We start from the raw sequence: 23,607 nt of genomic DNA, 5'->3' as shown, positions 1-23,607 counted from the left end.
CTACCAGCGGGGCTGTTTCCCCAGCACTTTCTTGGGTATTTATGTTAATGTATTTTTGTTTCCTGCACTTGGGGGTGTTAGCCAGCGCCACTCGGATACTCGGGGTGAAGGGGACCTTCTTTTTTACCCCCGGGCCGTGACTCGAGTGTCTACGACATGTCGAGAGGGGTCGACCAGCGTTGAACCCTCTTAATCTCCCTTTGGCACCAAGACTGCCAGAACAGAGGCCCTCGCTAAACATGTAGCGAATCAGAAAATGGGAAATGAGGGGCTCGGTGAAATAAGACAGAAAATCAGGGTTGGCAGTCCAGAAAACCTCGGAAAGCAAAGGGGGGGTCGTGGTTGGTCATAGACACAGATGAATTTTTTGAGTCAGAAAGAAAGTGGTGAAAAATGCCCGCCGGGTGGGATCCGAACCCACGACCTCCAGAATACCGGTCTGGTGCGATAACCACTACGCTACCAGCGGGGCTGTTTCCCCAGCACTTTCTTGGGTATTCATGTTAAGTGACGTTACCGTTAGTGACGTTAGTGACGTTACAAAGAGCCTTCATGCACACTGGACACCATACTTCACTATCGGCCCGATGAGTCAGAGTGCACGCCCATCTCCGACGTTGCCAAGCACGCCGAAGAATGTCGTCAGTTGCCCCGATCGTTAACCACGAAAGATCAGTAGTGTCAGAAGTCACACCACGACAAAACGACTCCCGCTCCTACCTACTCACCAGGGTCGCTTGTGTGGCTGTGGGTTCCAGTGTCTTCGCCAGGGTTGAGCAGTAAACTGCTCAAGGAAAGGGAGAGTTCGTACAATGTTCTCATGGTTGGTGGGCAGCAAAAGAATGAGAGAAGTGGAAGAGGGAGGGGAGAAAAAAATAAAAGTAAATAAAAAGGATAACAAGCACCCCCAGTCACGCGGTACGAGCATGAACAAAAAGAGCCAAACGAGAAAAGAAACAACGAGAAAAAATATTACACAAAATAAATTAACAAGGTAATTCCCCCCTTTCCCCGTGGCAACAGGGGTGAAAGAGGGGTCAAAACAAGATATGCTCATGCACGTGTTTGACATCTGCAAAAAAATCAGTCACGCGGAACGAAGAAGGTCGGAAGAAGATATGCCCATGCACACAAAGGGGGAACATCTGCCCATACACACCCGTTCTAAGAATCAGGGTCAGGTGATGGTAAAAATGAGACACTTGGCTTCTCTTGGTTCGACGCAAGGGTTTGAGGGCTAGGCTGAGACCTGCAACTGCCGAACCCTCACCATCTAACATGAGGAAGTGGCAACAGGTACTAGACAACGCATCCTTGCAATTAACGCAGATAATTCCAAATGACTACGACACTATGTCCCATTCCCCCCGCCAGGAAGAGAAAATTCTTCGTAAGGAGCTAAGCAATAAAGAATCAGGCCTTCTACACAGCTACGAGTCCAAAAAGGTATCCGCCATATCCAAAACAAAAGTCCGTAAATTTTCCCGAGATCATATTCCTAGCAATGACTACAACCGTAAGAATAAAGTTAGCCCCACTACTAATGGCTGTCCATTATCTGGGAATGCATATGAAAATCGCCCCTTTAACGTGGTTAACGCGCCAAATACTGGCCGTTCACCGGCTCACATTAGCGCCGGTACTAGTCAGTCTGCCAAATGAAACCCAAACTTTTATCCCCCTTATGTCAGGTCTACGCAGGATATCAACGCTAACAAAATCTCCCTGGAAATGTGATGAACCTCTCTAGTATTACCCTGTCACCAGATCAAATGTGCGCCCTGTCAAAAGGCCTGAATATTTGCCCGGCAACTGGCGGTTGTGGCGAATTTAAACTTTTTAAGAACTTAGATAACTTCGCCAGAAATATGAGAATGCGAGAGTGCTTCCATGACCGTCCTCCAATCGACGAAGCCCGAACTGCGTTACCAAGCCACAAGCACTGGAGCCCTCCCACGCAGCGCGATACAGGCCTCGACATGTACATTAAAGCCATTCATTGCGATGTACGAGCAGCATACCAAAAGCAAATCTCCTTCCGCCGTAACATCACAAACAAGGAAAAGAAAGCCCTGGAAGAACTCGCCGGTTGCCCCGAAATAGTAATCAAACCGGCCGATAAAGGAGGCGCCATCGTGATCCTCGACAAAGCTGACTTTGTTAACGAGGCTCATAGACAACTATCACAATCTACGTTCTACAGAGTACTCCCTAATGATCCCACTAATGATTATAAGCTAATTGTCAAAGATGAACTCACTGAGCTTCTTCAAAACCTGGAAATAACGGAAACAACTGCTCGTTCTCTTATTACCGTAAGCCCAGTAGCCGGTAGATTCCACCTTCTCCCTAAGATTCATAAAAACAACCCAGGGCGCGCCATTGTTTCTGGCATCGTTACAGTCACCGATAACCTCTCGCGCTATGTCGGCTCTCTCATTCGCGACATCCCCCACAGCTTTCCATCCTTCATTAGGGATACAAATGATTTTCTCTCAGATATCATGAAGATAGAAATTCCTAGCAACTGTTTACTTGTTACCCTGGATGTCGTGTCGCTATACACTAACATTCCGCATGCGGTTGGAATCACCGCTGTATCATGTGCGTATGAGCGGTCGGCGGGTGACAAACCTATCTATTCTCTCACCCTTGAAACTTTCCTTCACCTTATCCTTGAACTTAACAATGTTGAGTTTGACACTTAGGACAATAAACTAGTGACTCACACAACAGATTCATCGAAGTTGCCCTAGCTAGATTACGCATAGGCCACACACACGCGACACACTCCCATCTGCTCACTGGATCTCCAAGACCCCTGTGTAGCAGGTGTGGGGAGGGCCTATCCGTACTTCACATCCTCATTACATGCAAAGCACTAAAGACAACAAGACGCAAGCACTTCCCTCAACTCTACAGACAACACATTCCACTACACCCAGCACTCTTTCTAGCGGATGATCCCGTGATTCCTGTGCAACGCACTTTTAAGTTTCTCAGTGACATCAAGTTTTTACATCTCATTTCCTATCACGCGTAGTTTTTTAAAGCCTTATTTCATGCCACGCACCATCGCAACCTGGCCTTTTACACCAGCCATCCTCACTGTCTTTTATTGATTTGACTTTTGTTCTTGCTTACTGATTTGAGTGTCTACGTTCTCAGCTCTCATATTTAACCACTGTTTTGGCGCTCTTTGCCCCAGTTGGCCTTGCGCCATTAACATCCAACCATCATCATCATCAATTTTGAGTTTGATGGTGTCAATTACGTGCAAGTAAGCGGAACGTCAATGGGAAGCAAAATCCGGCCCAACTACGCGAATATCTTTATGGGATGTCTAGCGTAAAACTTCCTCGCAACCCAAAATTTGAAGCCACTGTACTACAAAACGTATATAGAAGATAAATTCATGATATGGCAACACGAGGAAATAGAACTTCTTGCGTTTATTGAGGCTTGTAACCTTGCGCATCCTACTATCTCCCTCTCTCATTCCTACTCTACGCACACCATAAATTTCCTGGATGTTACTGGCACAGTTTCTCAGGGCAGGCTTCAGACTAATCTCTATAGGAAACCTACGGACACGCGCCAGTATTTGTAATTCCCCAGAAGCCATGTCAGGCACTGCAAGACTGCAATACCTTATAGCCAATCTCACCGCTTTAGACGAATCTGCACAAGCCAGGCGGATTTTGATTCTAACTGTAGAGAAATTAAAACCGCGCTCTGAATAAAAAATACCCAGAGCAGGTGATCGATGACGCTATTACACGAGCTAACCAGTTGAACCGCGCCGACATTCTCCGTAAAAAAGCTTCAAAACCCAATCCACAAACAACCTCATTTTGACCCTTTCGGCCTCTTCTCCGAGAGTTGCATCCATTCTAAAGAAACATCACAATATATTGCTCAAAGTGAACGCCTAAAAAGAACATTTCCCGAGCCGCAACGTGTTGTTTATAGACGCAGCAAAAATTTGGGCGACGTTCTCACCAAATCCAGCATCAGCCGACACCAGACTACTGGTTGCATGCCCTGTAACAAACCACGGTGTAAGGTATGCCCACAAATGACCACCACACAGCGCGCCGCCAGCATAGCTTCAAGCTATTATGATAATGTACAAGAGAACTTTAACTGTGATTCCGCCAACGTTGTATACATACTGGAATGCACTCCCTGCCGCAAACAATACATCGGCCAGACTGAAACACCCTTTCGTTTGAGGTTTATTCACCGCTCTCATGCAAAAACCTGCCCTTCTTTTCCTCTATCAAAGCATGTTAATACTCCTGATCATTCTTTTGAACAACTGAAGGCCACAATTCTTGAATCTTGTTTTAAAACGCATCACTATCGCCAGGTTCGTGAGTCCTACCTCATCTATAAGTTTAAGTCAGGGTCGTTTGGCATCAATGAATGCTATGGGAAATTGACGTCTTTCCTCCGATTAAAATTTCGGCTGCATTTCTCAGGCTAGTATTATGCCTGTTCATTTCTTTCCCTCGATAATATTTTATCATCAGTTGGCGACCCCCCGTAGATGGTTAGAGTTTCGTGCTAGCATCGTGTTTTTTAGCACAATGGCTTCACTAAACCAAATTTGACCAGCACGTCTGGACATTATGTTGTGGGTAGAAGGCAGCGGTACCATTGTTAGCTTTGTCACTCTCCCCTTGTAATCAATTTGTGCACGCTAGCGTGTGTGATTGCTTTCCTCTCCGCTTTCTTTTTTTCTATTGCTGTTTTTTAGTATTCGTTGCTGACCGCCTTGGCGTTCCCTGAACTGGTGCGGTGTGCCTACCAGGCGTGCATCGCCCGGTGCGCGTCATCCGCGTTCACCTGCCTTCTCTTATCTTACTTATCGTGGCTTGTTTGACCCTGTCTTTTTTTTCTTCCCTGCCTTTTTCTGCTTATTTTATACCAATGTACACTTATTTCCTGTCGAAATTGCCTCTCGTACTGCTTTTGGACGCGACCCTTGCCTCGAACCAACACAAGCCACATGTCTCATGCTTCAATCACCTGACCCTGATTATTAGGACGGGTGTGTATGGGCAGATGTTCGCCCTTTGTGTGCATGGGCATACCTTCTTTGGAACTTCATTGTTCCGCGTGACTGATTTTTTTGCCGATGTCAAACACGTGCGTGGGCATATCCTGTTTTGATCCCTCTTTCACCCCTGTTGCCACGGGGAAGGGGGGAATTACCTTGTTAATTTATTGTTTTGTATTTTTTTCTTGTTGTTTTGTTTCTTGTTTTGCTCTTTTTTCTCATGCTCGTACAACGTGACTGTGGGTTCTTGTTATCCTTTTTATTTATTTTTATTTATTTATTTATTTTCTCTCCCCTCCCTCTTCCACTTCTCTCATTCTATCGCTTTCCACTAACCATGATCGCATTGTACAAACTCTCCCTTTCTTTGCCCTGCCCTCGCCCTTGCTACATTTTGTGTATATATATAACCCTGAAACCAATTTACTCCTCACTCCGAAGAAAGGAAGTCCTCTTCCTGAAACGCCAGTAAACTTTTATTCACATTTTAATGTCTTGCTCGTTTGCCTTTGTCTCTACTTACATTATTTTTTCGCTCTCTGTGTAAGTTTTTATAGTTCCAGACACTATATATATATATATATATATATATATATATATATATATATATATATATATATACAGAAAGATAAATCAGCAGTCTACAACGCCAAAGAAGGCATAGGGGTGTGGTTAGGCTCTTTTCTTTTTCACTACGGTTAATGAAGTAAACATTTTTTTAATATACAGAAGAAAGAAAGAAAGAAAGAAAGAAAGAAAAACACGCGCCCAGAGTGGGGACCGAACCCACGCCTTTCGATTACATGTCGAATGCCTTACCAATTCGGCTATCTGGGCGACTGTGTCTCCTTCACTTTCTGGGCTATTTACAAATACTAGAATTGTATCTGACGCTTGAGGGTGCTAGCCAGCGCCACTCTGACTACACGGGGAGAAGGGGACCTTCTTTTCAACCCCCGGGGCGTGACTCAAACGTCTACAGCCTGTCATGAGCGGGTAACTGGCGGGAAGCCCTCTTATGCTACCTAGGCATCAAGGATGCCACAACCGAGACCCTCGCTAGGCTTTCGCAGAATAATATAGTAAGGAAATGAGGGGCTCGTTGAGGAAATACAGAAAGATAGGTCAGCAGTCTACAACGCCAAAGGAGGCATAGGGGTGTGGTTAGGCTCTTTTCTTTTTCACTACGGTTAATGAAGTAAACATTTTTTTAATATACAGAAGAAAGAAAGAAAGAAAGAAAGAAAAACACGCGCCCAGAGTGGGGACCAAACCCACGCCTTTCGATTACATGTCGAATGCCTTACCAATTCGGCTATCTGGGCGACTGTGTTCTCCTTCACTTTCTGGGCTTTTTACAATTACTAGAATTGTATCTGACGCTTGAGGGTGGTAGCCCTCGATGTAATCGAAAGGCGTGGGTTCGGTCCCCACTCTGGGCGCGTGTTTGTCTTTCTTTCTTTCTTTCTTCTGTATATTAAAAAAATGTTTACTTCATTAACCGTAGTGAAAAAGAAAAGAGCCTAACCACACCCCTATGCCTCCTTTGGCGTTGTAGACTGCTGACCTATCTTTCTGTATTTCCTCAACGAGCCCCTCATTTCCTTACTATATTATTCTGCGAAAGCCTAGCGAGGGTCTCGGTTGTGGCAGCCTTGATGCCTAGGTAGCATAAGAGGGCTTCCCGCCAGTTACCCGCTCATGACAGGCTGTAGACGTTTGAGTCACGCCCCGGGGGTTGAAAAGAAGGTCCCCTTCTGCCCGTGTAGTCAGAGTGGCGCTGGCTACCACCCTCAAGCGTCAGATACAATTCTAGTAATTGTAAATAGCCCAGAAAGTGAAGGAGAACACAGTCGCCCAGATAGCCGAATTGGTAAGGCATTCTACATGTAATCGAAAGGCGTGGGTTCGGTCCCCACTCTGGGCGCGTGTTTTTCTTTCTTTCTTTCTTTCTTCTGTATATTAAAAAAATGTTTACTTCATTAACCGTAGTGAAAAAGAAAAGAGCCTAACCACACCCCTATGCCTCCTTTGGCGTTGTAGACTGCTGACCTATCTTTCTGTATTTCCTCAACGAGCCCCTCATTTCCTTACTATATTATTCTGCGAAAGCCTAGCGAGGGTCTCGGTTGTGGCAGCGTTGATGCCTACGTAGCATAAGAGGGCTTCCCGCCAGTTACCCGCTCATGACAGGCTGTAGACGTTTGAGTCACGCCCCGGGGGTTGAAAAGAAGGTCCCCTTCTGCCCGTGTAGTCAGAGTGGCGCTGGCTAGCACCCTCAAGCGTCAGATACAATTCTAGTAATTGTAAATAGCCCAGAAAGTGAAGGAGAACACAGTCGCCCAGATAGCTGAATTGGTAAGGCATTCTACATGTAATCGAAAGGCGTGGGTTCGGTCCCCACTCTGGGCGCGTGTTTTTCTTTCTTTCTTTCTTTCTTCTGTATATTAAAAAATGTTTACTTCATTAACCGTAGTGAAAAAGAAAAGAGCCTAACCACACCCCTATGCCTCCTTTGGCGTTGTAGACTGCTGACCTATCTTTCTGTATTTCCTCAACGAGCCCCTCATTTCCTTACTATATTATTCTGCGAAAGCCTAGCGAGGGTCTCGGTTGTGGCAGCGTTGATGCCTACGTAGCATAAGAGGGCTTCCCGCCAGTTACCCGCTCATGACAGGCTGCAGACGTTTGAGTCACGCCCCGGGGGTTGAAAAGAAGGTCCCCTTCTCCCCGTGTAGTCAGAGTGGCGCTGGCTACCACCCTCAAGCGTCAGATACAATTCTAGTAATTGTAAATAGCCCAGAAAGTGAAGGAGAACACAGTCGCCCAGATAGCCGAATTGGTAAGGCATTCGACATGTAATCGAAAGGCGTGGGTTCGGTCCCCACTGTGGGCGCGTGTTTTTCTTTCTTTCTTTCTTTCTTCTGTATATTAAAAAAATGTTTACTTCATTAACCGTAGTGAAAAAGAAAAGAGCCTAACCACACCCCTATGCCTCCTTTGGCGTTGTAGACTGCTGACCTATCTTTCTGTATTTCCTCAACGAGCCCCTCATTTCCTTACTATATTATTCTGCGAAAGCCTAGCGAGGGTCTCGGTTGTGGCAGCCTTGATGCCTAGGTAGCATAAGAGGGCTTCCCGCCAGTTACCCGCTCATGACAGGCTGTAGACGTTTGAGTCACGCCCCGGGGGTTGAAAAGAAGGTCCCCTTCTGCCCGTGTAGTCAGAGTGGCGCTGGCTACCACCCTCAAGCGTCAGATACAATTCTAGTAATTGTAAATAGCCCAGAAAGTGAAGGAGAACACAGTCGCCCAGATAGCCGAATTGGTAAGGCATTCTACATGTAATCGAAAGGCGTGGGTTCGGTCCCCACTCTGGGCGCGTGTTTTTCTTTCTTTCTTTCTTTCTTCTGTATATTAAAAAAATGTTTACTTCATTAACCGTAGTGAAAAAGAAAAGAGCCTAACCACACCCCTATGCCTCCTTTGGCGTTGTAGACTGCTGACCTATCTTTCTGTATTTCCTCAACGAGCCCCTCCTTTCCTTACTATATTATTCTGCGAAAGCCTAGCGAGGGTCTCGGTTGTGGCAGCGTTGATGCCTACGTAGCATAAGAGGGCTTCCCGCCAGTTACCCGCTCATGACAGGCTGTAGACGTTTGAGTCACGCCCCGGGGGTTGAAAAGAAGGTCCCCTTCTCCCCGTGTAGTCAGAGTGGCGCTGGCTACCACCCTCAAGCGTCAGATACAATTCTAGTAATTGTAAATAGCCCAGAAAGTGAAGGAGAACACAGTCGCCCAGATAGCCGAATTGGTAAGGCATTCGACATGTAATCGAAAGGCGTGGGTTCGGTCCCCACTCTGGGCGCGTGTTTTTCTTTCTTTCTTTCTTTCTTCTGTATATTAAAAAAATGTTTACTTCATTAACCGTAGTGAAAAAGAAAAGAGCCTAACCACACCCCTATGCCTCCTTTGGCGTTGTAGACTGCTGACCTATCTTTCTGTATTTCCTCAACGAGCCCTTCATTTCCTACTATATATATATATATATATATATATATATATATATATATATATATATATATATATATATATATATATATATATAACGAACCCCAGTAGAATGAAGTGGCTGAAAGCTAGGAAGGCATAACCATGCTGAATGACCTAGGGGAACAAGGAAACACTGGACTGGAAGAGGTAAAGCTGCCAATAAAAGGCTAAATGCATGGAACGAAAAACTAAAAAGCAGAGTTGTGGAACCTCAGCAATACTAAAGGAAAAATAACATCGTAATCAAAGTAGTTCCGGAAACGAAGGGGAAGATGTAGTAGCGATACTGAAAACAATCGCAGAAAAGATAGAAATTCCTGTTTCCAAAGCTGACCTAGATATCGTATACCGAGTACCATCGAAGGGAAACGTCAATAATCTATTCGTTCGCTTTTGCTCTCACGCCAAAAACGCTGAAGGCGCGGAAGGCACGACTGCAAACAGACGAAATAAACTGTCACGGTACTAACCCAAAACCGGTCGACATCAATGACCACCTCACCCCTGCCAACAAACGATTGTTCCGGAAGGCTGTAAACCTGAAAATAGAAAACAACTGGTTTATCTGGACCGAATATTTCCATATTAACGCCAGGCCATTGAAACCAAAGACAGCAAAGTTCACCGTGTCCGCAATTGCGCTGCTGAGCACGAGGTCGCGGGTTCGATTCCCGGCCGCGGCGGCCGCTTTTCTGATGGAGGCGAAAAGCGAAAACGCCCGTGTGTACGAGATTTCGGCGCACGATAAAGATCGGCAGGTGGTCCAAATTAATCCGGAGCCCTCCACTACGGCGCGCCTCATCGCCTGCGTTGCGTCGGCGCGTTAAACCCCACAACCAACCAACCACCGTGTCCGCAACGAGGCTGACCTTTCCAGCTTCTGTTAAGACGTCACCCGAATAATCAGCTAACACCAAAAAAATGGCCTACATTCAACTGCACAAATTTTAATCGATCTGCTACTATGGTACTTTCAAACGTGCTACTCTGCTGCCCACGTTAACGCCCGTAGCCTCCGCGAACATTACAACGAATTTCATACTTTATTTTCGTCAACGACCTCCCCCATTTGTGTCATTTGTGTCTCGGGAACATGGCTATCAGAAAGTGATAAGAACCTGTATGGCTTTCCGTGTGAATACTGCCAGCAAAGAAAATCAAGCTATGGTGGATCAGCCATTTTTGTACTATGTAGTGTAACCGATAAACGTAGACTTGACCATTCTCTTAATGTACCGCATTGCGAATCTGTTTGAATTGAAGTTGAAAGTCCTGATGTTTTTAACGATAGCAAGAAAGTCGCTTTTGGCTGCATCTACCGTTCCCCGAGCTCTCCTATCTCAAATTTTTGCTCCGCTTTTGATGATATTCTGTATTCTCTCTCAAACGAAAGCAAAAACGTCGTGATCTTAGGGGACGGGACCATAAACCTTCTAGAGGACTCGGTCGCGCACGCTGATGAATACACTAATTCCTTTCTTGGCTATGGATATGAAACACGAATTCATGCACTCACCCGTTCTTCGAGCACCAACTCAGGGGCACTTATTCATCATGCGCTAACAAATGCCTTCACCCTACCTGAAGCGTTTATCACTCGAGCAAGCATTACTGATTATTATCCAATAGCCGTTAGTTTTCACTGTACGAAAAAACTATTCCAATAATCAGTCATACAGAACAATATTCAACAAGCACCAATTCAGAGAGTTAATGTCCTGCGCCCCCTGGTGTCAAGATGCTGAATCATCTTACAATGAATTAACGGCGATTATAAACAACTGCATAACGTCGTCTACATGTACAGTAAAGTGTCGTAGAAGCTACTCATTCCCTGGGAACCCCTGGTGAACTCCCGGATTGCTCAAAAGCTTGCGGAAATAAAAACCTGTACAAAAAAACTAAGCGGCAACCTTTCAACGCCGCGCTTCTCAGGCGGTACAAAAATATTGTATTGTTTCGATGCTTTTGCTGAAAACCGCTAAAAAGAATTATTACGAATGACAAATAAGTGAAACCGGTAGTAATAGCGGAAAGCAGCGTTGTATCTTTAACGAATTTGTGAATAACAAAACTCATCCCAATGTTATCTCAGAAATACAACACAATAGTCTTTCGTTCAGCACAAAGAAATCGCTAACGCCTTCAGCTCATTTTTTCCGACAACATCAAATGTAACGAATGCACCCTTTACTTCTGCACAACGACAGGTTTCACAATCATTCTTTCTTTTCCCAGTTTCATCCAGTAAAGTCAGTACTTACATTCAGTGAAGTCTTACATTGTAAATTTAATCTTTCAAACTGCTGTCTTCCCGCGAGAGCTCAGAAGAAATAAATAATTTCTGTCTTCAAAAAGGGGGATAAGACTGCCGTGAATATATACAGACCGATTTCACTACTTCCATTTTTTAGTAAATAATAGAGAGACTGATTGAACAACGTGTTTTAAACTCCCTCAACAAGTTCTACATTCTTACGCGTCGACAGTTCGGTTTCGGGCCCGGTTACTCCACTACTCTTGCCCTAATAGCGCTTACTGATCAATTTAAGAAGGCAATTGGTGAAGGTAAAATAGTCGGATCCACCTTTATAGATTTAGTAACGCATTTGATTCCATAAATCATGACATTCTTTTTCAAAAATTAGCCTCATACGGTATAATTGGTCCCCCTTTAAACCTCATTAGGAATTGCTTGCTCGATCGAGAACAAACCGTTTACGTATCAGGTGCAATGTCGGATATCAAAATAGCAAATATAGGCGTACCACAAGCGTTTATAATTTCGCCAATCTTATTCTTAGTTTACAATAATGACCATCCAAACTGCTTAATATCCCAAGCCGGCTGTCTACTTTACGCGGACGACACAAGCATTTACACCGCCCACGAAAATAATGATGAAATAACACAGCATCTAAATAACGACCTTAGAAACTTAGCGTGTGTTACCACAGAAATAAGGTAGTAATTAATCTCTCTCAAACACAATTCATGATTTTTAGTTCGCGGAAGCTGAGGCATGATAACGTCACCATGCTCATTAACTCCGACCCCATATTCCCAAGCGACCAGTGCTTGTTTCTTAGTGTGCAACTGGACTGCTCCTTTAAATTCGCTGCCCACAATTAGTATTTAAAAAGAAGACTGCGTATGGTGTCAAAGTTTTGTTAAAAGCGCGTCAATATTTCCGCTTATCAACACTCACTTCTCTGTGTTATTCATTTGTTCATAGTCACATCAACTACTGTATCGTGTCTTGGGGCCTTACTTATCCTTCGCACTTGACCCCCCTTCAGCCATTTGAAACCAAGCAGTACGACTGATAACATCCAGCCAGTACAACGCGCATGCGCCGCCACTTTTTCGGAAACTAAACCTTTTCACAGTTGATAAACTCGTTCTGCATAACCTGGGAATATTTGCTTACCGTTTAAGCAAAAACTCAGAATACTTATACATAATCAATAGAAAGCAACTTACTAATCCTAACAACGCACGGTTCTCACTTCAACACAACTATCTGCGCTCCGAGAGTGCGCACAAACTATAGAAAACCATCGGGGAAATTTGCTGCTATTAAGAACTGGAGCAGCCTCCCCCATGAACTTAAAGATCTCTGGCCTCTTTCCTCATTTAAACACTCACTCAGGACATCGTGTGCTCTATTTTTTACTGTGATTACACAGAAAATTCATTATTGCACCTATTTTTTCATGACCAATCAGTAAGTCTGTTGCACTCTATAATTATGTATTCCGTCTTCGAAAATATTTCTATAACACAAACGTATATTGTTTATTAGCCTTGTTTGTCATAATTTTCTTTTTGCACTGCGTTTTTTGTACCTTTTTATACCAGTTCTCGCGTTTACTCACCCAGAAAACACGCGCGGTAAAAAACTACAAACATAGGACGAGGCGTAGACAGGACAAGCGCTAACTTTTAACAAAGTGTTTATTGCACAACCTGCGCATATAAACACGTCTCGCTAGCGTGAAGAGAGGAGGAAGAAAAGGGAAACATGTGACTATGAACCAACATGCCCAAACCTTTTCCCTTCTCGCGTTTACTAACAAGAGGTCCTCCTACAGTGTTTACTTTGGGACCTCTTTATGTATATTGGGTTGTATCACATTCACCAGGATCCAATTAACCTTGTTTCAATTCAAAATCACGCGAAGAGATGTGTACCCGATTTGTTTTTTTGAGCCTTGGCCTCCGAGGATGGCTTGGTGGGTGATGCATATCAACAAGGTTACCAGCGCACGCAGACGGGGACGCGGAAGGAAGAAACGACAGGACAAGGCGCTGAACGACAACTGATCAGATCTGATCTTATCTGATCTACTTAACTAGAACTGATCTTCCAGATTACCCTTTTTGAGCACCATTTCGGCTACGGACACAACCAGGTGTGTGGGGCAGCCGGAATTCGATTATAGCTCAGCTTGCTGAGCCAGACAAGCCGTAATCATGTGCGGGCTTGATTTTGACGAGGCATTCCTGACCCACAGGGAAGCGATGGCTCTCTCGACCTTGGAGTAGGACGACCTAGACGGAAGGAGTGCTTTGTTCGCCCTAGGAGCGTAAGACCAGCAGACGTGGTTGCTGGTGAAATGTATGTTCACGTCTAAAAACTGAATGCGGGCTTCGTGGTGTAACTCGCTAGTAATAAGCTAAGGCTTCGGGTGCTCGCTAAAAAGCGAAATGACACGCTTGCAGGGGCTTCTAGGCTCCGGGCCACATAGTCTACAACAACAAGGTAATCGTCGACGTATTGGAATACCTTCAACACTTCCGAATCATCCAGGTATTCGTTAATTTTCCTGTCCAGTTTTGCAAGGTAAAAGTCGCTACGTACTGGCGCTATACATGATCCAATGCATATGCCGTTCCTCTGAATGAAAGTATTCGTCAAAACACACTTAAGTGGACCTAAGGTACACGGAGAGGAGCTCCAAAAACCTACTGGTGTACGTGCCCGCGTTGTTTAAGAACGCAACACCATGTTTAGCGATACATTCTTGCACGCCAATAAGCAGTTCTTCAAGGGGTAGGGAGTAGAAAAGTTCCTTTATGTCTATTGAGCAATCAGCAAAATTCTGGTCCCACTTTTGTTTAGGATAGCAACTAATGGGGTTAGAGGTTTGAACCAGAAACAGGTCGTCTACAGTTAAAATTGCCAGTTCATCTTGTAGGTATCTGGCAATAAGGTTTTTCCTTGAGCCGATTTCTGGCACGATCGTTTTAAACGGCTGGTCCACTTTTTGAGTTTTTATGCTAAAAAAGACATGAAGGTTAAGTTTGTTACGTTTCTCTAAGGAATGGGCAAGGTTTTCAAGTTCAATTGCATTGCATAACTTCCGAGCCTCTGATTTGACCTTGGACAGTGTAACATTGTCACACCACTCAAACACCGAATGCAACGCTACTCCGGCCTTAAACAGGAAATTCCAACCGCGAGAGATTCCAGAGTAACAGTTTTGGGGCCGGGGTTCAATTCAATGTCTCCTGAGAGAACAAACGAGAAATGGAAAGCAGTTACCATGGAAGAGAGCAGCAATTTGAGCAAAGATTTGCAACAGGACTCGAGCGTGTCGGAGGGAAACGACACCTCGAGGAAAAATGTATCGAACGCAACGTGCAGAGTTCCTGAAGGTGGCTGACCTGCGTCAAAAGAGGCTTTCCTGGCGGTGGCGTGCTCCAGCTGGGTCCGTTTCGGGGGCTTCTTAAATGGGCTTGGGTAACCAGGGTCCGCAGTTTCTAGCGGGAGCCGGAAGAGCGAACAGGTTGCAAGGGGGATACACAGTTGTGTCCAGAATATCAAGGGTTGTCTCCTGGCAGCCGTGACCATCTAGGCGAGCGTCGCCGAGAGACAGGGAAGCTCAGGCCCCAGCAGGACGACTGCGTCAAAAGAGGCAATGACACGAAGCGCTGGCGTGTGGCCCCCACCATGAGATACGGTGCCCTCATTATTCAGCGCACCCGACACACCTCTCTACTCGCGTTCTCATCTCGCAAACAAAACGTTTTCCAAAACGTCCGCTACGTGGGGTTTATATTGGTTTCACGCAATTTTGCCTTCTGCGCTCTTATGAGCGCGGGGAGCAGGCACAGGGAGCGTTTTCTCCGGACGTGTGCCAGGCGCCAAGGCCCCTGCTCGGTGGCGCGTAGTTTTAATTATCCTACTCGGGTTCCAATTAACGGGCTTCTTATACAAAGACTTCTGTGGGATCTTGGCCGGTCAAAGTCATAGATGTTCTTGGACCGCTCTATTAAAACCTAGACAAGGCAAGAGCCCACAAAGGCGGAACAATGCATCGTGCCGCGCATATCTTTCTGTATTTGTGGGCTCTTCCCTTGTCTGTTTAAGTTTTAATACAGCGTGGTCCAAGAACATGTATAACAAAATAGCCCCCTTTATAGCCTTGCAAATCGTAGAGGCTGTACCATCAAAATGCACTACGGGAGTAAATAATTCCTTCTTTGTCATACCTTCCCCACCGCACTGATCACGCTCATAAAGTAGGTTTCAACATAAGTTATACAAAAACATTTGCTCAAACATTTATACACCGTACATCGCGAGACTGGAACAACCTTCCTGCAGAAATTGTGTCGATTACTGATAACCATTTTTTTCATGATGCCCTAGCTAACATCGTATAATGAGGGGAATTTGCCTTTGTATAACCGACTGATGGTGTTATTTTCTTGTATTGAAAAAAAATTGTAACCACCCTCCTCTGCCATGCCTACTGGTCCTGAGGGTGAATAAAAAGATAAATAAAATATATCAGTGAAGCACTCATTGACAACTCATTGCACTTAAATCCTGCCTGGTCTACAACATGTCACTTAAAATCTCTTTAAAGGGGCCCTAAATGGGTTGCGAAGACTTTAAGGCCGGAGTTTCACCATTTCCTCGCACGTCAAAGCGCTGTGGATGCTACGAGGTGAGAAGGCCGAGCAAAACAACTTAGAGACACGCTTGCGTCCCCACGTACGCGCAGCTATTGGCTGCGGTCAGCGGTTCGTCCTGATTTTTATTTTTAGCAGCCGGAGCACCTGGTCCGCCTATGTGCCTATGCCCATGCTCCGCCTTCGGCTGCGTGGCACTGCTTCTCGTGTCGGCCGTGCTGGCGATGGCTCGTCACTTATAGCATAAGGGAAGCTAGCCTTTGGAGACCAGATAGGAGGGCTCCAAAAACCACATGCTCGCTCACGACAATAATTGAGGATTTCCACCTACGACCGGCGGCGCGCTTGCGTTTCTTGCATACGGCGCTTTTGAGGCGAATAGGTCTCGGAGCCGGGTAAGGTAAAAAGACAGTATAGCCGCAGTTATTCGGTCACGGCTTTATAAAGTCGCGCCGACGATTCTCTTCAGCGCAATCATTCACCACGCTATCATCCCCTTTGACATATTCTTAAACTGATTTTTAGCTACAGTCCGGATCTGGCATGCGGCGATTAGTTCTAGCTGCTGGGGTGTGGGCCGATTCGTGCGCGGTTAATGTCCAGCATGACGGCAGATGATTTCCGCGGTCGCCGCGTTTTCGCCTATAGAAGGAGCTCCGTGCTTTTCAGCATTATTCCTATCTTGTAAACGATGCGCGATATCAACAAAATTAGCTAACCTCGTGTGAGGGATGGCGATGATCGACATTCGTCCCTAAAAAGTTACGCCATGCCGGAGTGTCACTCTCGTAGACGCCCCCCGAGCCTCCGAAACCACCTGTGGCTTTCCCCCAGAGCCGGAAACGCTGATTGGCTGCAGCATTTGACGGAACCCACCAATAGCGGTGCCGTAGTCTTCAGCACCAGCTGCGTCATAGAGCCTTTTTTGCCTTAACGTAGCCAGCTGGCTACGTTAAGGCAAAAAAGCGACGTCAGAGCTCCGGTTAATGGTGGCCAGACTTCACATTTAAACAAGGAAAGAAATGAACGGTTATCTAGCGATAGCGGACTTCAAATCGAGACCTATTGAGGGACCGTTTAACCCTTCCTTTTTTGCCGATTTCAGGTTGACTTTGGATTCTCTAAGCGAGTGCCGGCTGGTCAGAAGACATGGACCTTCTGCGGCACCCCCGAGTACGTGGCTCCAGAGGTCGTGCTCAACAAGGGCCACGACCGCGCGGTTGACTTCTGGTCCGTGGGCGTGCTCATGTTCGAGCTGCTTGCTGGGGCCCCACCCTTCGCAGCCGACGACCCGATGAAGACGTACAATATCATTCTTCGCGGCATAGACATGCTCGACTTCCCTCGCAACATGTCACGTAACGCCGTGTCGCTCATCAAGCGGCTCTGCCGCGAAAACCCGTCCGAGCGTCTCGGCTACCAGAAGGGAGGCATCATGGACATCAAAAAGCACAAGTAAGCATCTTTAGTTGAATAACTTTTGCCACCGAACCAAGAGTAATTCCACTTTCGCTGAATAACTTTTTCTCGGCGGCGTGTGTATAGAGTATAGAAAAATTCATAAAATAAATAAAAAAAATTAGTAGCGGCTGAGCTCGGCTATGCCAGGTTATGCGTTGCGTGATAAGGTTCCACTGGATATTCTTAGGTTTCCTGGTCGCCTTGGATTACCTCATTATCATGATTACTGCTGCTAAAACGATTTCCAATCCAATACAGTCCAATTCCATTTAATCCAATCGAATCCAATCCTACCGTGGGGGGCGGGCGGCTACGGCGCGCCAGCTGTGCGCCGTGAGACATCACTGCTCCTCGTGCATGTGCCGCACGGCGCTCTAGCAGCCACGCGAAACTGCTCAACCTCGGCCAGTGTTGCTCACGCTAGAAAGGCCGTACGCCTTCTATATCTTGATATCTCATAATTTCCTTGGGAATGTCTTACCAGCAATGCATTCCTAGTTAGAAGTGAAGCCGACTTTAAGAGGTTCGGTGTTTTTTGCAAGCTGACTTCCCCGCATTCTGTTTTGCACAGTGAAGAATGGCCCCCCACGGAGGGAGTACGGTTACAGCCCACTTTGTACTACTCTCCACCACCTTCGCCCCTTTCCCGAGAGAGAGAGAAAGAGATAATACTTTATTCACAGGTAGAAAGTGAGGAGGAGTTGTAGGGAGCGCTGCGAGATTCAGAGGCCTCGGTCCAGGCTTCTGCTGACGGCTTCTTGAATGAAGTCAATCAGGCCGCCTTGCTCCTCTTCTCTTCTTGGTGAGGTCAGCCACTCTCTAGTGTATTGTTTCCTAGTTTGGATGTATTGATGGAACTACCAATGAATGTGGCCTTGGGTATTTGTAATTTTGCACTGGGAACATGATATAAGGGTGTTCTTTTGCCATATCTGATGAGATGTAGCCTCGCAGGCGTTTCGAGTGTTCCGGCTTGTGCCTATCGGAATAGGGTTTGCTGCTCTCTTGTTAGGTTAGGGTGGGGAGCTGGGAGTAGTCGCTTCGCTCTCTTGTATTCTTGAAGGTGAAGTTGCGGGTGAGTTGGTTCCTTAGATGTCGGACTTTGGCAGCCGTTGCTGGGAACCCGGATGTACGCGTCTCGGGAAAGCTGATTAGCCTTCTCGTTTCCCAGTACTACGGCGTGGCCAGGAATCCAGTACAGCTTCACAGTTCCTTGAATATGTTTAAATAGGTCTGCCGCCGAGCGGGATGTATGACCGGAGTCTAAAAGTCGACATGCCCTCTGGTTGTCGGTATAGATATTAAGGGGACGGGCTGGTTGGGAGAGGTGGATAACAGCTTTCCCAATGGCGTATAGTTCCGCTTTTTCTGCTGCTTTTCCGCTTTTTCTGCTGTTGCCTTCTGTATAAGATCTGTTAAGCACCGTCCAGTACGCGGCAGCCCACGTGGTGCCTTAACTCGCCGCGTCCGTGTATACATGCATTGCTGGTGTTCTCTTTCCGGTTTCTTATTTAAATATTTAGCCCTGATAGCTCTTCGTTCTGCGTGTCTAGTGTCGTCTATATTATAGGGAATGGGTGCTATTTTTAACTGCTGCCTGTGTTTAGGCTCTATCTTGCATTAGTGGTGCACCGTTGCTTGCGAATCATTGCCGATCGATTGCAGGAGTTGAATTCCGGCCTTTCTTTGGCGCAGTCTCCTAAATTGGTTGTGTTTGTTGACTGAGACAATTTCCTCAATGGTGGCTGTGGTGCCCATGTCCTCGATGGCCCTATTACACAGGTGGTTATCGGTAGTCCTAAAGATATCTGTGAGGCTTTTCGTAGTAGAGTGTCCAATTTCTGCAATTGGGTCTTGTTGACGTTTGTGTAAGGAATGGAGTATCTTATGCGAGATGTCTTTAGTGCTTCCTTAACTCGGAGTAGGTTTTCTTCTTTCAGTCCTCTCTGCCTATTGGAGACACGTTTCATTAGTTAGAGTAATTGTTCTACTTGTTTTACAATCCTGTTTAATGTGGTGTGGCCCCCACCATCCTTCTGGAAGTGTTATCCAAGAATCTTTATAGTAGGCGCGGTAGGGATGGCTGTGCCCTATAGCGTAAGCTAAAGGGGGGGTGGCTTCCATCTTCTGTTGGTGACCCTTAGTAGTTCCGTTTTTTCCGTGGAGCATGTCAGGCCAATTGTTTCGGCTGCTTCTTAGGTTTTATTGAGGGGCTTTTGTAGTTGTGTTTGAATATGTCCAGGGGAGCCTGTCTTGATTCATGTGGAGATGTCATATGCGTATATGACGTGAGAGACGTCTTCCACCTGTTTTAGCGCCCTGTGAATTTTAAGGGCTGCAAGTATGAACAGGGTGAGAGATAGTACTACACCCTGTGGTATGCCTCTTTGCGGGTGGGGGAACGGTGGTGTCTCATGTTCACCTATGGAAATCACGAGAGAGCATCCTCGTAAGAAATCCCCGACATAGTTGTACAGCCTTGGTCCACAGTTGCTGGCGGCTAACAACTCTAATATGACATCGTGGTCCACGCAATCAAATGCCTTCTTGAGGTCAACTGCGAGTATGGTCTTTAGTTGCGCTAAGCTTCGTTCAGCCATAACTTCTTCTTGGAGTGCTAGGAGGGCATCTTGTGTTGACAGATGTTGTCAAATCCTAGCATGTTGTACGGCATGACATCCCCTTCTTCAAGGTTATCGTGCAAATGCTATAGCACCATACGTTCTATAAGTTTGCCGACGTTTGAGGTGAGCGCTATTGGGTGTAGATTGCTTGCCGCGATGCTTCTGCCTGGTTTAGGTATGAAGATAATTCGTCCTTCTTTCCAGGCTGGATTCAGCGGTTTTTCCCCGTCCACACTTGGTTGATTTCTAACAGAAGTGTCATGTCGTAGACACTCGAGTTACGAGTAGTCTGAGTGGCGCTGGCTGCCACCCGCAAGTGCAGGAAACAAAAAAATGCCTTAACATAAATACCCGAGAAAGTGGTGGGGAAACAACCCCGCCGGTAGCGTAGTGGTCATCGCACCAGACCGGTAATCTAGAGGTCGTAGGTTCGGATCCCCCCCCCGTCGGGCATTTGTTCACCACTTTCTTTCTGACTCAAAAAAATTCTTCATCTGTTTCTATGACCTACTGCATTCCCCCCTTTGCTTTCCGAGGTTTTGTGCACTGCCAACTCTTATTCTGTCTTAATTGACCGAGCCCCTCATTTCCCATTTCTGATTCGCTACATGCATAGCGAGGGCCTCTGTGCTGGCACCAATACCAAACAAACACAGAGAACAACTTCTTGATATCCATAGAAATTATCTCGTAAGAAGGAAACCAGAGCTAATAAAACATACAAAAACATTAAAATTTTAGAAGAAATGACAATATAATTAACGCTAATATTCAACAATACTAACCCCTCAAATATTTTGTCACAATTTCACACACACGCAGAAACAAAGTCAGCGGCAAATAACGCGGTAATAGCTTATAGATCTTTTGTATTTATCATTGTTCTGTAGTGAGTCATTTTCTGCGTAATTTCTTCGTTTATCTACCTTTTTACATTCTTATTTTAAATCCAAACATCCATTTTCAATGTATTTAATTTACCCGTTATACCTCGGTGGAGCGGGAAGGGTTTCAGTTCATGAGCCCGTTTAATAAAGAAGTCTTGGTGCCGAAGGTAGCTTAAGAGGGTTCAACGCTGGTCAACCACCCTCGACATGTCGTAGACACTCCAGTCACGGCCGGGAGGTTAAAAAAAAGAAGGTCCCCTTGACCCCGAGTAGTCCGAGTGGCGCTGGCTTCCACCCCCAAGTGCAGGAAACAAAAAAAAATACCTTAGCCCGAGAAAGTGCTGGGGAAACAGCCCCCCCCGGTAGCGTAGTGGTCATCGCACCAGACCGGTATTCTGGAGGTTGTGGGCTCGGATCCCACCCGGCGGGCATTTTTTAACCACTATCTTTCTGGCTCAAAAAATTCTTCATCTCTTTCTATGACTAACCGCATTCGTCCCTTTGCTTTCCGAGGTTTTCTTGACTGCCAACTCTTATTCTGTCTTAATTCACCGAGCCCTCATTTCCAATTTCTGATTCGCTACATGCATAGCGAGGGCCTCGGTTCTGGCAGTCTTGGTGCCAAAGGTAGCTTAAGAGGGTTCAACGCTGGTCAACCACTCTCGACATGTAGACACTCTAGTCACCGCCTGGGGGTTAAAAAAAGAAGGTCCCCTTCACCCCGAGTAGTCCGAGTGGCGCTGGCTACCACCCCCAAGTGTAGGAAACAAAAACAATAATAAAAAAAAAAACCTTCGCACAAGTACCTCAGAAAGTGGTGGGGAAACAGCCCCGGCGGTAGCGTAGTGGTCATCGTACCAGACCGGTATTCTGGAGGTTGTGGGTTCCGATCCCACACTGCGGGCATTTTTTCACCACTTTGTGACTCAAAAAATTCTTCATCTGTTCCTATGACCTACCGCATTCCCCCCTTTGCTGTCCGAGGTTGTCTTGGCTGCCAACTCTTATTCTGTCTCTCTCTCTCTCTCTATATATATATATATATATATATATATATTTTTTTTTTTTTTCTCCCCTTTCTTTCTTTCTTTCCAAATTTTTTATCTGGTTCAATGACCCACGGCATCCTACCCTTTGCTTTCTGAAGTTTTCTTAACTGCCAACCCTTATTTCTATATGTCTATATATATCTATACATATATGACTCACCGTGGTCGTGAATTGGGAAATTGGCTGATTAGATTGCGGATTTCACATTTATATCTGAGAAAACATCACGTTTCTCCCATGTATTCCCAAAAAGGGGCGTTAGATTTATTTATTTCCAGTTGCCAGCCTAAGATAAAAAAAAACTTGATGTGTCGAAATAAAATACAAATATTTCAACGGAAACTGCGCGCCATTATTACGCGGCGCACTTTGCTATTTTGGTAGTATCACATTGTTTCACAACGTTGGCACAATTCTGCTGTGATGGTATCTGTCGCCCCTTTACGGCCCAACATTGCAGTTTACGAGATAGCGTATAATCGCTTACAATTTTTCTTCGACAACAGAACGCGCGATATCAGGTGTGGCTGGTGGTGTAGTGGAGAGGGTGGCGTTCATGGGCCTTTGCAGGGGTGGGCCTCTTTCACGCATCGCTTGGCTCAAGTCGCAAAAAACACACCCTCCCCGTATCTGCATGACGCGAGAAACGTGAGCGCAAAATTCTAAATAGCAGGGAACGCGGGTATATGCACAGATTTGCGGGCATGCGTTGGACCGTCCTCTCTAGTGGCTGCCAACGCGACTATGCGTCTGTCTGACGTCCCCATTGGTTATTACACGAGATGTAGCTGAACAGAAAAGGCTGATGATGTATTAAACATTTTGGTGTGGAAGGGGTGGCTGCTGTCCAAAGAAAGATGTGAAAATGTCCAAAGATAACCATCCGAATGGCTGGCGTTGGAGGAGGGGACGCAGGTATGCCATGGCCCCTCGATAATACTAAAGTGCAGGCTTTGAGGCTTGACTACTTTAACCGGTACAGCTTGATGCGCAACAAGTTTGGCGTTGCGTGACATGTCGTTACGCTCAAGGATAGAGCTTCCTGACGTTAATCCTGAACGTAGTTGGAACAAGGACTATCGGCGAAGGCTCTTGGTCATAACAACGGATAGAAGTAAAAAACGCAACAGAAAAATGGTGATTATGAAAAGGTCGACATAGTGCGCGTTGAGTGTCGTCCATGTTTTGCTATATCATACACTTAGCAACGGTAAACTCAGCACCACAAAACTTTGTGAGAAGAAGGTTACCGATGCAACTCGGTGACCTAACTGAAAAAGCAGTGGTGGTTCGGTATTCTCACACCACAAGATTTCTTTTTATATATATCTCTCTCTGGACGTGATGTCGCCAAGCTTGTTCAATCTCTCGACATTTATTGCAATTTCAGTGTAATAATCGGTGCAATATTAGCGCAATGTCAGTGTCTTCCCGTTACGCGAAGACACTGGTATTGCGCTGTTTTAAGGACCAGGCCTGCTGTGAATAGTTTGAAGCGTGGTTCATCATGAAAGACGGTGATAACTGTATAAGCACGACAACTAT

At 45.8% G+C, this 23,607-nt stretch overlaps 1 protein-coding gene across 1 annotated transcript in view; it reads left to right on the top strand.

Moving 5' to 3' along the window:
- LOC144178451 (cGMP-dependent protein kinase, isozyme 1-like) overlaps nucleotides 1-23,607 on the top strand; it is a 513,788-nt gene that overhangs the window by 475,792 nt on the left and 14,389 nt on the right. The window contains exon 13 of the mRNA XM_077706319.1: nucleotides 17,146-17,495. Coding sequence (XP_077562445.1) covers nucleotides 17,146-17,495 — 350 coding nt within the window. The remainder of the gene's footprint in view (nucleotides 1-17,145; nucleotides 17,496-23,607) is intronic.

This window comes from Haemaphysalis longicornis, unplaced genomic scaffold (assembly GCF_048455015.1).
Source record: "Haemaphysalis longicornis isolate Haplotype H1 unplaced genomic scaffold, Haemaphysalis longicornis Haplotype H1 scaffold_1, whole genome shotgun sequence".
NCBI classification, from domain to species: Eukaryota; Metazoa; Arthropoda; class Arachnida; order Ixodida; family Ixodidae; genus Haemaphysalis; species Haemaphysalis longicornis.
The sequence above is the reverse complement of the archived record's forward strand: the minus strand, read 5'-3'. Positions and strand labels throughout refer to the sequence as shown.